The sequence below is a fragment of the Annulohypoxylon maeteangense genome (assembly GCF_022496945.1).
Source record: "Annulohypoxylon maeteangense strain CBS 123835 unplaced genomic scaffold GGS22scaffold_8, whole genome shotgun sequence".
Lineage (NCBI taxonomy): Eukaryota > Fungi > Ascomycota > Sordariomycetes > Xylariales > Hypoxylaceae > Annulohypoxylon > Annulohypoxylon maeteangense.
In genome coordinates this window covers 1,154,149-1,167,392 of record NW_025953255.1, presented here as the reverse complement: position 1 = coordinate 1,167,392, position 13,244 = coordinate 1,154,149, and the positions used below count along the sequence as shown (strand labels likewise).

Below are 13,244 nucleotides of genomic sequence, written 5' to 3'. Positions count from 1 at the left end.
ACGAGCGTTCCCGAGAGCGAGACCTTGATGCAGGACCATTATTGTAATATTGTCTCGCGGATTTTCACCATGTTCGAGTTTTATGTGAAACACGGCAGGAATTTGGTCGCAGGCCGGAAGACTTAAAAGGAATAGCACGCAGAGCCACATTCGATAGGGAAGTAAGGGGGGATCAAGGCTTGGTTCGGCTCTGCTCTGCTTAAGAGGAGATTATGATCCACGAACGATGTTCCTCCGTGATTGAACGACCGTGACAAAGTCTCGACCAACACGGTGATTTCCCGTCCGATGTTTGCGTGGATTGTTCCGGTGTACAGATGGTCCGGCTCCGGTAACGAAGTTAAAGTATCGAGGCTTTTTGACATGTGATGAAGCCGTCCCTTGCAAAATCGCATTCGACAGGATTCATCGCTCGTCATTCGCCCGCATATCCAGACCTGGTATCATATAGACGCCTTGCATATGAGCATGTTTCCAGCGCTCGTCTTCGGCAAAGCTATCTACGACCTGCTACGAAACGCCAGCTCTCCCGGTGAGGATATGCAAATTACAACCACAACCAATAACGAGACCATCTCAACGCCCTCGATGATGGGCAAGAGGCGCGTCCGCATACGAGCGTATGTCTCTTAAAATCTATGTCATAATGACCGGTTTTTCTCATTCTGGTCTAACATAGTCCGTTGATTTCAACATAGTATGTAAGTAGGTAAGTTACAAGTGCTTTAACGACTAGGGATTTTGCATATGAATGTTTCGATGCTTTATGAAGTGATGAGAAATCGCGGAGGTTGAGCTCGTCGCGGTTGGCCATTCGCGGTTTTGTGTCCTTGTATGATACCCAACAATAGGTATGGTGGCTGAATTGTCATGTCGAAGCTATGGATACTAGGTATCCCTTCATTCAGCAGTAATGATGACCGGTCCTAACTCAGGTACAGGATCAATATATAATATCTACGTAACAGTCGAGTTAAAATATCAACCATGCGTACTGAGTACCTTCCTACTTATGTAGAGTACGCATATTTTAGGAAACCACTTCGTTAAACAACCTTTACAGAACTATTACGAAAATCTAAATAAGGTTCGCCATATACCATGCAGTTTCCTTAGCTAACTCTAAAGGAAACTTCACTGTAGGCGGGACAGCGATGATGATTCACTTACCTACCTGGTACCTAGTGAGTTTCCAAATATCAAATGGTCCCGAGGTCGCGACTGTATAATAAACTAAATATATACCACTGCCCTCCCCAACCCAAGAAACCGACCTAAGCAGAGAAGCAGGAGCGAGTAGCAACTCTGGTCACGAGAGAAGCGACAGGTTGGGAACAGCACCTACAGAAGGGAAAGAACTATGAGACATCCCCTATTCACATGCTCAACACCATAGGAATAGGCATCTACACGTATGGATGGATATATTATGTCTCTTTTGACTCGTTCCCGACTTCCAATTGAAAGATCGTTTATAAATACCTCCCAAGTCAAAAAACTACACATTTCTAACTTAACCAACATCATGATCTGAGTCTATATATCCAGCATCAGTCTACTCGTTTCGTTATTATCGATACTACCTATATGGAGTCATTTTCCTTTATCCTTTCTATGGCCTTAATTGTCGTACTTATATACGGAGTAGATATACTGGACTTGGCTTCTTTGACATTCATTTTTTTCCTAACCAGATTTGTTTTTGCCCAAGAGTATGGACAACTTTCCTGGGAATCAGACGGGGGACCAGACGGGGAACCAGACGGGGAACCAGACGGGGAACCAGACGGGGAACCAGACAGAGAATGGGAATGGGAATCAGACGGAGAATGGGGAAGTGCATCAGCTAGAGGAGGGTACGGTTGGGAATATTGAGGAGGAGGGTGAAGAGGGTCAAGGTGGAGATGCTCAGGGCGGAGAGGACGAGGAGCCATATGAGGAAGAAGAGGAAGAGGTCTTCGAGATCTATAGGATCCCCAGCCCCGAACCTGTAACCCCCGGTCCACAAGTAAAAGAGTGCAGCATCTGCCTCCGAAGCTTTGACAACGCTTCCTTCACAACTCTCCCCTGCGGTCATGTCTACGACAACAAATGTATCTTCACCTGGACCCAGATCTGGGATGAAGCTCTCTTCTCAGTTGGCCGCGTCAGATGTCCCATGTGCCGCAAAAATCTTCTCTACAAATGCGGCGACGTCATTTCCCAGCACCACATACGCCCTGGTGTCACGATCCTACCAGAAGAGCTTAATCTAAACTGCCAAAGCTACATTCCAGATACCGACACTCACTCCGTGGCTTCTTCACGTCGGCCATGGAACCCGCAAACCATCGCCGCACGACGAAGAGCGATAGCGGAACAAAACCAACAGGATCTCCCCGAGGATGACGGATCCGATGAAGAAGGGCCAGAAGGCCCGCCTAATACAATTAATAGCGATGATGATGATGATAATGATGATGGTGGTGGGGATGGTGGGAATGGTGATGTCGGTGATGTCGATGCTGGTGGTGGTGTTGATGGTGGTGATGATGATGAAGAGCTCCTGAATCAACAGATGGCTCAAACCACTATCCAACCCGATGTTGCGCGTCCTAAACACTACGACTTTAGATTCGTGACGCGCGTAACTGAAGACCTCCATCCCAGCATGCGGATACAATCCCTCGATGACTACGAAATCAATAAGCAAAGCATAGCACTTGCCATAGACGACGGACGACTCGATTTGATCGATGCTACAATCAACGCGATGCGGGAGGATTACGTCCGATTTGAGTCAACATATCCCACGTCCATTCCAATCAATAGTCTGATGTTCAAAGGTCTCGAGATGCTGGCTGCGCGTGTGGTCACCATGTACAAGCAATTCAAGCGTCAGCACGAGGGGTTCATCGAGCTCAGCGACGTCGCTCTCCAATTCCGAGCTGAGAGGGAGGATGCGATGCACGAGCAATTAGATGAGTTCTGGGACTTGCTTGAGCACATCGACTCTGAAATGCAGAGGTGCTACGCGGAGGTAGGTGCAAGGCCTTATTATCTAGGATCGCGTTAAAGGATCATGCTCCGTGTGTGTGGAATATCTTTCGGCAACTGGAAAAGGGGCTCCGGTGTAGAACTTGTCTTATCCATTCGTTAACGGGATATACTTAAGCGAAACATACAGCGGAGTTATAATTATGTTGGAAATAGGTTGGCTTCATAATGAGCAACCGTTCTTGTATCAACTACTTAGTTACTGTAGTTAGCTTAATGATACCAACTAGCGAGTTATATTCTTATTCGACAGCTCCTGTAGAGAATACCTACCTACCTGGAGCAGAACACAACACGGGAAATAAGCGCTTTCCGATACTTGCCGGGGATCCTGACCATCAAGGTTGAAGGACTTGAACTGGCCCCCTCTCCTTTAGTCTTCACCTTTACGGTAACGATGGAAAGGAAGTCGGCTATATGATATCCTCTTAACGAGCTTCCTAGAATGGTCGTAACCACTGTTGCTTTGTTGACCAACTTGATAGGTATCTTGCATATTTGCTACTGTGATACTTAAGTAGTGCGACTGCTCATCTTAAAATACCTGCATGCCTTATACTAAGAAGACTTCGTATACAGAATCATACCTATCTTGTCACCCCTAAGATATCGTCTACATGACTACAATTTAATCACCATACACGACTGATAGGTATAAACGACACAGAGCCCACAGTAACAGCAACCGTATACACCAAATCCGTTTATTCTGAGGGTATAAATAACTACCTAGCCTTTTATGTCACCATCCTCATCCTCTCCCCCCCTTCACCCCATCCCCTTTAAATACCAGGTACCAAGGAACAAGGCAAATAATATGTACAAAATCCCCCCTTAAAAAGCTTTTTAAAAATATACAGTAAAGACCCAAAGCTACCTAACATGCGTAGACAAAAGCAAGCATAAGCGCTAGCCTCCCCCTTCGTCTAACATACGGAGTATGTAGTCTAGTTTTCTCTACCACCTACCAGGGCCTAGGCATCATCACCCAGGTCCAGCAAAGCGACCACGCACCCAACGCCAACACCATGATTAAACCCGCCCCTTTCCCACACGCCATACCAAGAAAAAGAAAACTCCTCCATTCCGCTAAAAAAGGAGGCTAGAACCGTCCTACAGTGCCCATCTGCAGACTAACCTCCCACCTTAAACTGCCCCCCTTACCATACCCCTCACCAAGCCTATTCTGGATAAGATTCGAGACGCGAGCGCGGAGACGGCTGAGAGCAGCGTCGTCGGCGCCCTTGGAGACGGAGAGCTTGAGGTTCGCCATGCACAGGCCATAATGGACCTGCCAGAACTGTGCCTCCTCGACCTTTTCGACGCCGAGCTCGGCTTCGATCTCGCGGACTACGTCTGCTACGCCGACGTCTCTGTTCTTACCACCACCGCCGATACCGCTGCCGCTGATGTTGGGGGAGGAAGAGGTGGTGGTGGTGCCGGAACGACCGCCGTAGCTCATGAGGAGCATGAGGCCCTGGGCGATGGCGAGACGGGTGCCGAGGGCGAACATGGCGATTGCGACGATGCCGCAGATGGCGCTGTCGAGGAGCATTCCGATTGGGATAGAGAGAAGCGGGAGTAGGACCATGAGAGCGGAGGTGGAGAGCGTCATGAAGTGGAAGGGGTTGGATAGAACGCTGGGCAGGCTGGCGAGGTAGCTCACGCGCATGACCTTGCTGATGCGGGCGTGGTTCCTCAAACCATACGCGCTGACCAAACTCGCGGCTATGGCCGCTAGACTCGCCATATCTACTCCTCCGGCCGGGACTCTGGGTTCTCCGCCGTCGTGGGGGTCAGGGTGGTGCGGTGCATGGCCCCCTTTACCCTCAAGAACGTGCTTCAGGTTATGGCTGACGAGGTCGAAGCCCCCGAAGATGAGGAAGATGCTCAGTGCGAAGCCGGCGAGGACTTCAGCGCGCTCGAGCCCGAAGGGGTGGCGGATGCTGCTGCGCTTCCAGACCTCGAAGTTGCCGAGGACTTCGACGGCGACGCAGATCAGCGCGGACCCGACGTCGAAGAGGACGAGGTGGGAGAGGGCCGTCATGGCGAGCGAGCCGTGCGCGGTCAGGAAGACGGACACGGCGATGAGGAGGTGACACATGCACCAGTATAATCTCCGCCGCTGGTCCTTCGACATCGACTTCCACGCCTCCCGCACCGTTGGCACGGGCAGATCGCGCGGAAGGGCTAGGGGTGGCCGCGGGGGCGGCTCTTGGAAGATCTGGTGCTGCGCGCTGATGCTCGAGTGCTTGTACTTGTGGCCACGCCGCTGGCCCACGTTCGGCTTGACGGGCGACGTGGATATTATCTGCGTCTGGAAGTTGAAGGGGTTCGGGGCGTTGCCGTTGGACGCGTTGGGTATGTCGATAGGCGAGGAGTTCTCGCTGAAACCGCCAGAGCTGGAAGCCATATTGGGACTGAGGAAGTCGTGGCCCTGGAAGGTAGGGGCTACGGGAGATAGACGATTGGGATCGTAAAAGGCGTCTCGGTTGGGCGAAAGTAGGTTACTTTGTCCGTAGCCGAAGTAATTGGGGTTTGGTCCGGCTTCGTCGAGGTCAATGGCAATGTCGATGTCGGGATCGTCGAAATCGTCGGGTGTCTGGATGGTGGGAGTGACAGATATGGGAGGCGGTGGTTGTAAACGGGTGGTGCTGGTGGGAGCCATCCCCAACCAATTCGGCGCTTGTCCCGATTCAGAAGGAATAAATAAATGGAACGGGGAATTACTTTGTTACCTAGGTAGGTAATGTAGTCCCGGTATAACTGGAGGCGATGGAGAGTCGACCTCATCTCGGTTCCATGATCGGGACGGCTTTTGCTCTTTGGATAAGTTTGTCTTAGAAAAAATGACCGGAGCTACACTCGCCGTTTGGGAGGCGCATGCGGTTCAATTATTCAATTGGAATGCGGAGGATCGAATCGATTTACATCGCATGAATTGAGTTTACGAATGTATTACCTCTTCGTAATTGATGTACAACATAGTACATACATTGACAAGGAAAATCACTGCATAGTGCATGTATCTTGGTCGTACTCTGACAGATGCACGTGCCACGTAACTAGATCACTGGCGTGTTTTAAAGTTGCGGCAGCAGCACCTTGAGCCTTATGGGGGGCCTAGACCGCGAACAGGGCAGTCAAAGCCAAAGAGCCTCCACGCGCTTCACTAGAACTTCGCGATTTGATATTTTTGAGTTTTGAGTTTACGAGCTCCCCTCACCGATGCCCAACTTATTTTTTTTACCTTGCGCTAGAGGGAAATATTGGCAATTGAACGCCTCGTTAACGGGACAGGCGTTTGACTTCAACCCTCTCCATGCTAGGGAGCTCTCCAACCAACACAAATGCCACTAAACTTTAGACGACTATTTGATAACCTTGATGTTATTCCCAGCTCGATAAGACAGGATGGGAAAGCTCACGACGCTCTCCCAGCTTGAAGGTCAACAAATCCCGAAATACGATATACGATGGAGAACGTACCTCCAACCCAGCCACAGAGCCAAAATGGATCCTCGCCGGATATAACAATAGGGGGGCGCAAGAGGAGCGGCTCTGGGGGTAGTATCCTTTCAAAGTTCCCTTTTTTGCGCACCTCCGACAGCAAGTCGAGCCTTAACGAATCGCGACACGCCGGCACCCACCAAGATTCCTCTAGCAAACCACCCCGCGCTCTCGCTGCCGCTATTTCCCAACAGCAGAAGACCCGAAAGCGTAAGGGGTCTCTTCGGAAAGTCGCCCTCTTGGGTCGCGGCGCGGCGCGAGAGAAGCGGGAGTTAAAACCCTTAGCTATTGATACGTCAGTAGCTACACAACCAGTCGCCGCACCGGGGAGTACACTTAAGCCGCAACCTATGGTGGCAAGCGAAGGCCTCGGCTTAGGGATCTCAGATCTCACACCGCGCCCATCTATGGATGGCTATGCCAGGAGAGATAGTGTTCCTCTAGCCTCACCGTCACCTATCGAACTCGACCCGCAGGTGACGAGCCCTACGATATCATATACCTCTACAACAGACGAAGAAGATATACTCTCATTACCAGTCCGCGTCTCGTCGCCCCTAAACCCGGACCTCTCCTCCCTATCCTCCGGCTCCGAATCCTACTTCCCGAACCGTGCGCCGAGCACCTCTCTCCAGCGGCGGCGGTCGGTCAAACATGCCAAATCGCCATTATCTCTACAGGGCCTAACAGCCAGTCCGCTTCCCACAGCACACGAAGACCACGACTATAACGAGACGGAATGGTGGGGATGGGTAGTATTAATTGTGACGTGGTTCGTCTTTATAATAGGCATGGGCTCATGTCTGAATGTCTGGAGTTGGGCCTGGGATGTCGGGACTACGCCGTACGCGCCCCCGGAGCTGGAAGACGACCCCACGCTGCCGATAGTTGGGTACTACCCGGCATTACTCATATTAACGTGTATCATGGCTTGGGTCTGGGTCGTCGTCGCGTGGGTCGGTATGAAGTACTTTAGACATGCAAAGATGAGCGGTGATTGAGCCTTAAGAGCAATGGGGTTTGGTGTAATATTTACGAATTAATCGGTTATTACGATACCTAATGAATTGAATATATTCTATACGATGTTATCGATGCTGATTGGGATACTCTATCCTACTCAATTCTTATTGCGAAGGATAATAGAGAATTAATATTACCTACGAATTATGTATCCTAGCAGCAGCCTAGGAATATATATTTCAAGTACAATGATATGATCACAGCGGCGGTAGCTTTATTGGACGAAATCCTCTCATTTACGAAGCTTGTCTCATGATTCCTGCATGGGTTTCTACTCGAGTAGAATTCATGCTTAATCGATACAAAGGAAGCTAACGGATGCTGTTCCCAGGAACTTTCTCAGAGCATCGTCTCAAAACCACCAAGTCGTGTATAATATGTATTGTATAAACCGGGTGAAGTAGGAGATGTTATGCCTTTGCAATATATGATTTCGAAGATGAATCTAAAATTTAGCATCTCAATGCGGCGCGTCGTCATCGTATGGGGATGAAAGGGGTTAGGGGGAGGATACCAGGGTTGTTAACGTCCGACTTGAGATTGCTGCTTAAGTCCTCTTCATCTATAGACTAGGTCTATAAACTATGTATTAGGTAGGCTAGTGAGTCGATAATACCCGGATATCATATTCTATGCGATGAGATCTTGTGCTAAGATCTTCAGGTCCGCATAAAGCATCGTCCAAGAACTGCTGGTCTGCACGCTTCATGCGCAACGGAGAATATCAAAGCCCATCATAGCGGCGTGCTCGAAGACGGTTCATCTCATCAACGGCGTCGATCAGATCACGAATAGTCGGCTCATATCGTAAGAAATGGTTAGATGATTAAAAGATTTACTCCGGGATATCGGGATATCAAATCGGAACCCGGTGCCGAAGATTGAGTTTAGCGTACCTTGTCGCCGTTCCCATGTGAATAGTAATCTTATCGAGACAGGTGATGTTTCATCCTACACATCTACCCATGCTGTTCTGATAGCTTAGCCTTACCCCAGAACGCATTAGGGGGGAATATTCAAGATCATGATTATTATGGCAGTGCTGAAGAATAATAAGGCTGAAATAAAGAAGAGATCCTCTGGCAAGGAGTAGATTGTATTATCTATTCCTAGATGTTGTAGCACATAAATACGGGTATTCAAAATAGCTATGAATAGGTAGTTGAAGTCGCAGTGGGTCAGTCATGAGCGTAGGTACATATATTCTTTTTTAATAGATCTCACCTGGATGGTTGGTCCTTTTTTTCGGTGACTGATGGGAAGCTCGTTGAATACGACGTCAGATCTGGATCATTACGTGAAACGTCGCTTGCTTGGTCTTGGCTTTCTTATTGTCTGGCTTGAGCCAACCTTGTTATTAACTGTACCGATACCGAAAATCCTCAGGTGTCGGACTTGTAGGTCGACATCACACTAGTGTACCAGAAGACGGAAGAGGCCAAAGCACTGCGCATAAGGAGGTCCATGAATTCTTCTGAAGAACCATTAAGCGCGTTTAATGGCTAGCCTCGCTGCCTCGTTCACATGAAGAACCGGGCTGAACGGAATGGAGGTGAGATGCGCCACCTACGTCAGCAAGACAGCAAGATTGTTACTTGGATGGCTGGGGTAAATTTGGTGGTCTCACTTGTCAGCTACTAGGTAAGGCGCGGCTGATTAAATCGTCATTTAATGGAGGCCGGTGAGAAAAAGGCGGATTATATTATGGATTTTTTTAAGCGCCTCTAGGCTCTGTGAAGCAGGAGATGCTTGTCGGGAACCAATCGTTTCACCGAATAGGGGGATCGAACATTTCGCCATCCACAAATCCAACGGTTCGATTTATAGGCGTCAAGCGAGCCATTAGGAGATTTTTTAAACAAATTGAACTGTTGAGCAATCTGGGAATTTCGGTTATTTCTAAAGACAATGGCTGGATAGCTGCACCCATTTCAGCCGCGCATCCTTCTTTTGGAAATCACCTGCAAGCCATTGTCTTAGACGTGTTCACCATCACTAGGTAACTTATTCTGAAGGCTTGCTTGAGACATTTTAAACCGGCTACTAAGTGCTAAGAGGTAGACTTGGAGAAGGGCGTGTCACAACTTCTATCAGAGTTTTTCTAGGCATTGCCACTCTTGAAGCATCTACTATAATAATTACCTACTATTATTAAGATCATACGTATTAGGATTATCAACGTGACGGATATAAAATGTAAGCTTCCGGGATCGGGTAGGGCCGATGTACTTTTACGGATGCTCCATTATCGTGGACGATATTAAATACACCTTACCCACCTGGATACTCCTTAAGATGCAGGTACCGAATTTTAAATGAGAATGCATGCCACGGCTCATGAACATTGACAAGTCATTCTTGATCCGTTAATAGGAAGACCGCAATAAGTACGTAGATAATAGGTAGAGGCTAAAGACTACTAACAAGAAATTTCAAAGATTTCAGACTTGATTCCTTAGTTTCTTCAACGGAAACTCCGATTCCTTTCGAACCACTATTATTCAGTCCGTGCCAAGGTTCAATTCGTGACGCGATTCAACGCGCATACAGTAGTATGCGTTTAGATGTAACCCCGACCTGCACTGGATGCTCTAGACTATCCTGGCTATCCTTTTTTCGCCTTCTCAGTTGCGAAGACCCCGGTCCAGCCTCCGAACTCCTTGACCCGTCTCGCCGTTTCAAGCGAAAGGTCGGTGACGATTGGCTTGACCTGAAATGCAGTAGTGTCACCGATAGAGAGCTACCAACTGACCTTTTACCTGCCCCCTTGCGTACTTTGTAATGCGTAGGAGGATAATATGAGGGGGAGGCAAAAGGCGTTTTGAAATATCAGATCTCACTTCTTAGTGCCATCTCTCATTGCCATATTAGTGATAAGCATAATTGACGATCGCGATGCTAGAGATACCAAAGATACCGGCGATGTTAGGAAGATGATAAATAATATCTGACAGTTTGTTTGATGGGCGAGACAGGGGAGCCCAAGAGGTCTTTGCTTGTCTTCTCCTATGTAATGGAGTGCTTGTCTGCTGGTAAAGCTAAGGCATGTCAGCCCAATGATAATAAGAAACTCTTATGATCTCTCTCTACACCACACAGGCCGCAACTTGTCCGAGGATCATTGATGAAAACGCACAGGTCGAACCCGCCAGCACGGACACGGATTTATGACGGAAAACATGCAGAGCATTCCAAAATATGACACGGCTTTTACGGCTTATTACTACCCAATATTGAGCAGGGTGGCCACGAAGTAAACCTAATGGAGAAATTACCAACCTCCTTTTTCGGCCGCGTTCTATCCCCGGGTCCTCATCGCAAAGGATCACCCGAAGCGGGGACGGGCTCGGCATGCCACACCCATAAGTTAGCGACCGACCTAGCAGTCTATGCCTCTACGCAGTAGAGTTGATGTAGGTAGAAGATCGTCAACCGACATGTGTATTCCTTCATCTACTATTGAATAGTATTAATAGTAGACAAGCTTTACTTCTCAAGCACAAGCTAGATGATATAGCTCTACCCAAGATGCCAAGAGAGTTCTCGCCCTTTTGGTTCCCTTGGCTACTACACACTTGTTAGTTATCGCTGCAAAGGTCTACAAGGAAATAGACACCCAAATCGCAACGTGACTTGTCGGGTGGTTTTGCCTTCGCACGTGTAAGATTTCTGCGATTTCGAAAATATCTCTTTGCCACGACAACATGATTGAGAAAAAAAACATAGAAGTCGCTTATCGCGGTATATTTTACTCGAATTTCTTAATGATCTCATACGTATGAAGATTCGTAATTCGAAGCAATACCTAGTTAGCGCCTGAGATAACCCTTCTGGCTGGTAATTTTATAGCAAATTGCCAAGAACCCGCAATGCTTACCAATGGGAGAGGACCGTGGTAATTCTCACGCGTTCAACAGCAGATCGAAAATTGAGGTTGTGAAAATTATTTCCTAGCCTTGCGGATTATAATAATGCATATAATATAGGTATCGGTTTTTTTCCTTTCTTCTTTTTAATCCAATGAAAAATAAGATATGATAAAAAGTCAAAGCGATCGAATAATATATCAACCCTTTAATAATGTTCGATATTTAAGTGAATACCTGGGTACCTGGAGTAGAGTTATTAGCGCTCCCGCTTCAGTGGAACTTACACTAAAATAGATTCGGTTATTGTACAAAGTACAGTTCATTCGATAGCACTTTCTTAACTCTAACTTCATAATGCAATGCAATTCAATAAAGGAAGACAGCAAAAGCTTAAGTCAATATTAATTCGAGCAACATTAAAAGAAGTGCTACACTAAGTATAGAAATTCTAGAGTTTCTCTATTCGATAGAATTATGTCATGTCGGATTCGCCGCGACTTTTCTCTCAAGTCTCGATCCAGCTCGTTGGAAAACCCTTCAGTGGCACAGCACTAAAGAATTGTGATGGCATAGTAGATTTGTGGCATTACGCTGTACAGTAATTATTCCAGTGCTCAGTTTAGAAAAATGCATGGCAAGTTGAGTCGTATGGTTGTTGCGACTAGCCCAGTCCGGCTCGCTGGGCATTGGGGCACAAACTCGCACAGGCATGTTACCCTAATAGAATTTTAACAGCATTAGCGCGCCTTTACTTGCAGTGATGTGATTCCCAGCAACTGCAACTGCACTGGAGCACGCTGAGCACGCTGACCCCAAGTGCGTGGAAATACACCCAAGAAGGGCCTAGGGAAAGCGTGGTCGCTGTGGATAGTGGATAACACACTTTTGACAACCCTGGCAGGTACGAGTGGACAGCCCCCTAACTTGGCGCAAGTCGGTAGGGTACTAGGTACTCGCCTCTTTTTTTGCAACACCTGGGCAATCTTGTAAACTTGTACCCGGAGCGGAACCACTTCCCTTCTTCCACACTGAAATTCTTACCCCCTAGTCTTCTAGTCTAAGCTACCACTGTAGTCATCTTTTCTTCCGATACACCAACCATCTTCTCACAGCCCCCGAAACGAATCGTCGCCTACCTCCTCCTAGCAAAGCGAATTCTGTCTCATCATTTTCTCGTCTCTATTCCTATCTTTGTGATCTGGATGGAGACGTCCATCTTTCCATAGAGTCCGCCGCGCTGGAGATTCGGGCCTCCATCTCGTTTTTTTTCTTCTTCTATCATCCCATCCAGTGAGCCAAGGCACCCTAGGGCATCTGGGGGGCGGTCTGAGGCATTTGGGCTAATTCACCAGTTCGAATTGCTATCGAACCTTCAAAATTTCGATTTCAGATTCAATTAATCCTATTCTCATCGACATCCTAAAAACCGCGCCGGGTACTTACAAAGGCATCGACCGACATCGTGTCCCAACTCCGAGTCACAATACGTCGCTAGTTTCTATTGTTCTATCGACAATTGCGCCGAGAAAAGCCTGGGTTTACTTATTACGCATTTTTCAAGCACATCAACGTACAGAATAACCATCTTCGTTCTTTCCAATAAGGTCTATCGAATTAAATCCAACGCGTTCATCTAACACCATTGAAGAAAAAGTGGAATTGCCTTGCAGCTGGAAAAGGTTATTCACTCGGACGAAGTCTTTTGTAATTCATACGACGCTCACCTGGAGACGCTCCCATACCATCCCCTTTATCACTTCCACCATCTTCATTCATACCTACAGCCTGATTCTGATATAAGCCACC

General features: G+C 47.7%; 3 protein-coding genes across 3 annotated transcripts; 2 read left to right on the top strand and 1 right to left on the bottom strand.

Annotated features, from left to right (window-relative positions):
- The first annotated feature begins 985 nt into the window (after nucleotides 1-985).
- Nucleotides 986-3,276, top strand: GGS22DRAFT_163301 (uncharacterized protein). Its single transcript, XM_047961340.1, has one exon. The coding sequence runs from the start codon at nucleotides 1,715-1,717 to the stop codon at nucleotides 3,053-3,055; it is 1,341 nt and encodes a 446-aa protein (XP_047819113.1). The 5' UTR covers nucleotides 986-1,714; the 3' UTR covers nucleotides 3,056-3,276.
- A 458-nt stretch (nucleotides 3,277-3,734) lies between these two features.
- GGS22DRAFT_163300 (cation efflux family-domain-containing protein) lies at nucleotides 3,735-6,043 on the bottom strand. The gene has a single exon (XM_047961339.1). It carries the CDS (start codon nucleotides 5,702-5,704, stop codon nucleotides 4,139-4,141), a length of 1,566 nt encoding a protein of 521 aa, XP_047819112.1. The 5' UTR covers nucleotides 5,705-6,043; the 3' UTR covers nucleotides 3,735-4,138.
- GGS22DRAFT_141546 (uncharacterized protein) lies at nucleotides 5,998-7,652 on the top strand. The gene has a single exon (XM_047958745.1). The coding sequence runs from the start codon at nucleotides 6,513-6,515 to the stop codon at nucleotides 7,545-7,547; it is 1,035 nt and encodes a 344-aa protein (XP_047819111.1). The 5' UTR covers nucleotides 5,998-6,512; the 3' UTR covers nucleotides 7,548-7,652.
- The last annotated feature ends 5,592 nt before the right edge of the window (nucleotides 7,653-13,244 follow it).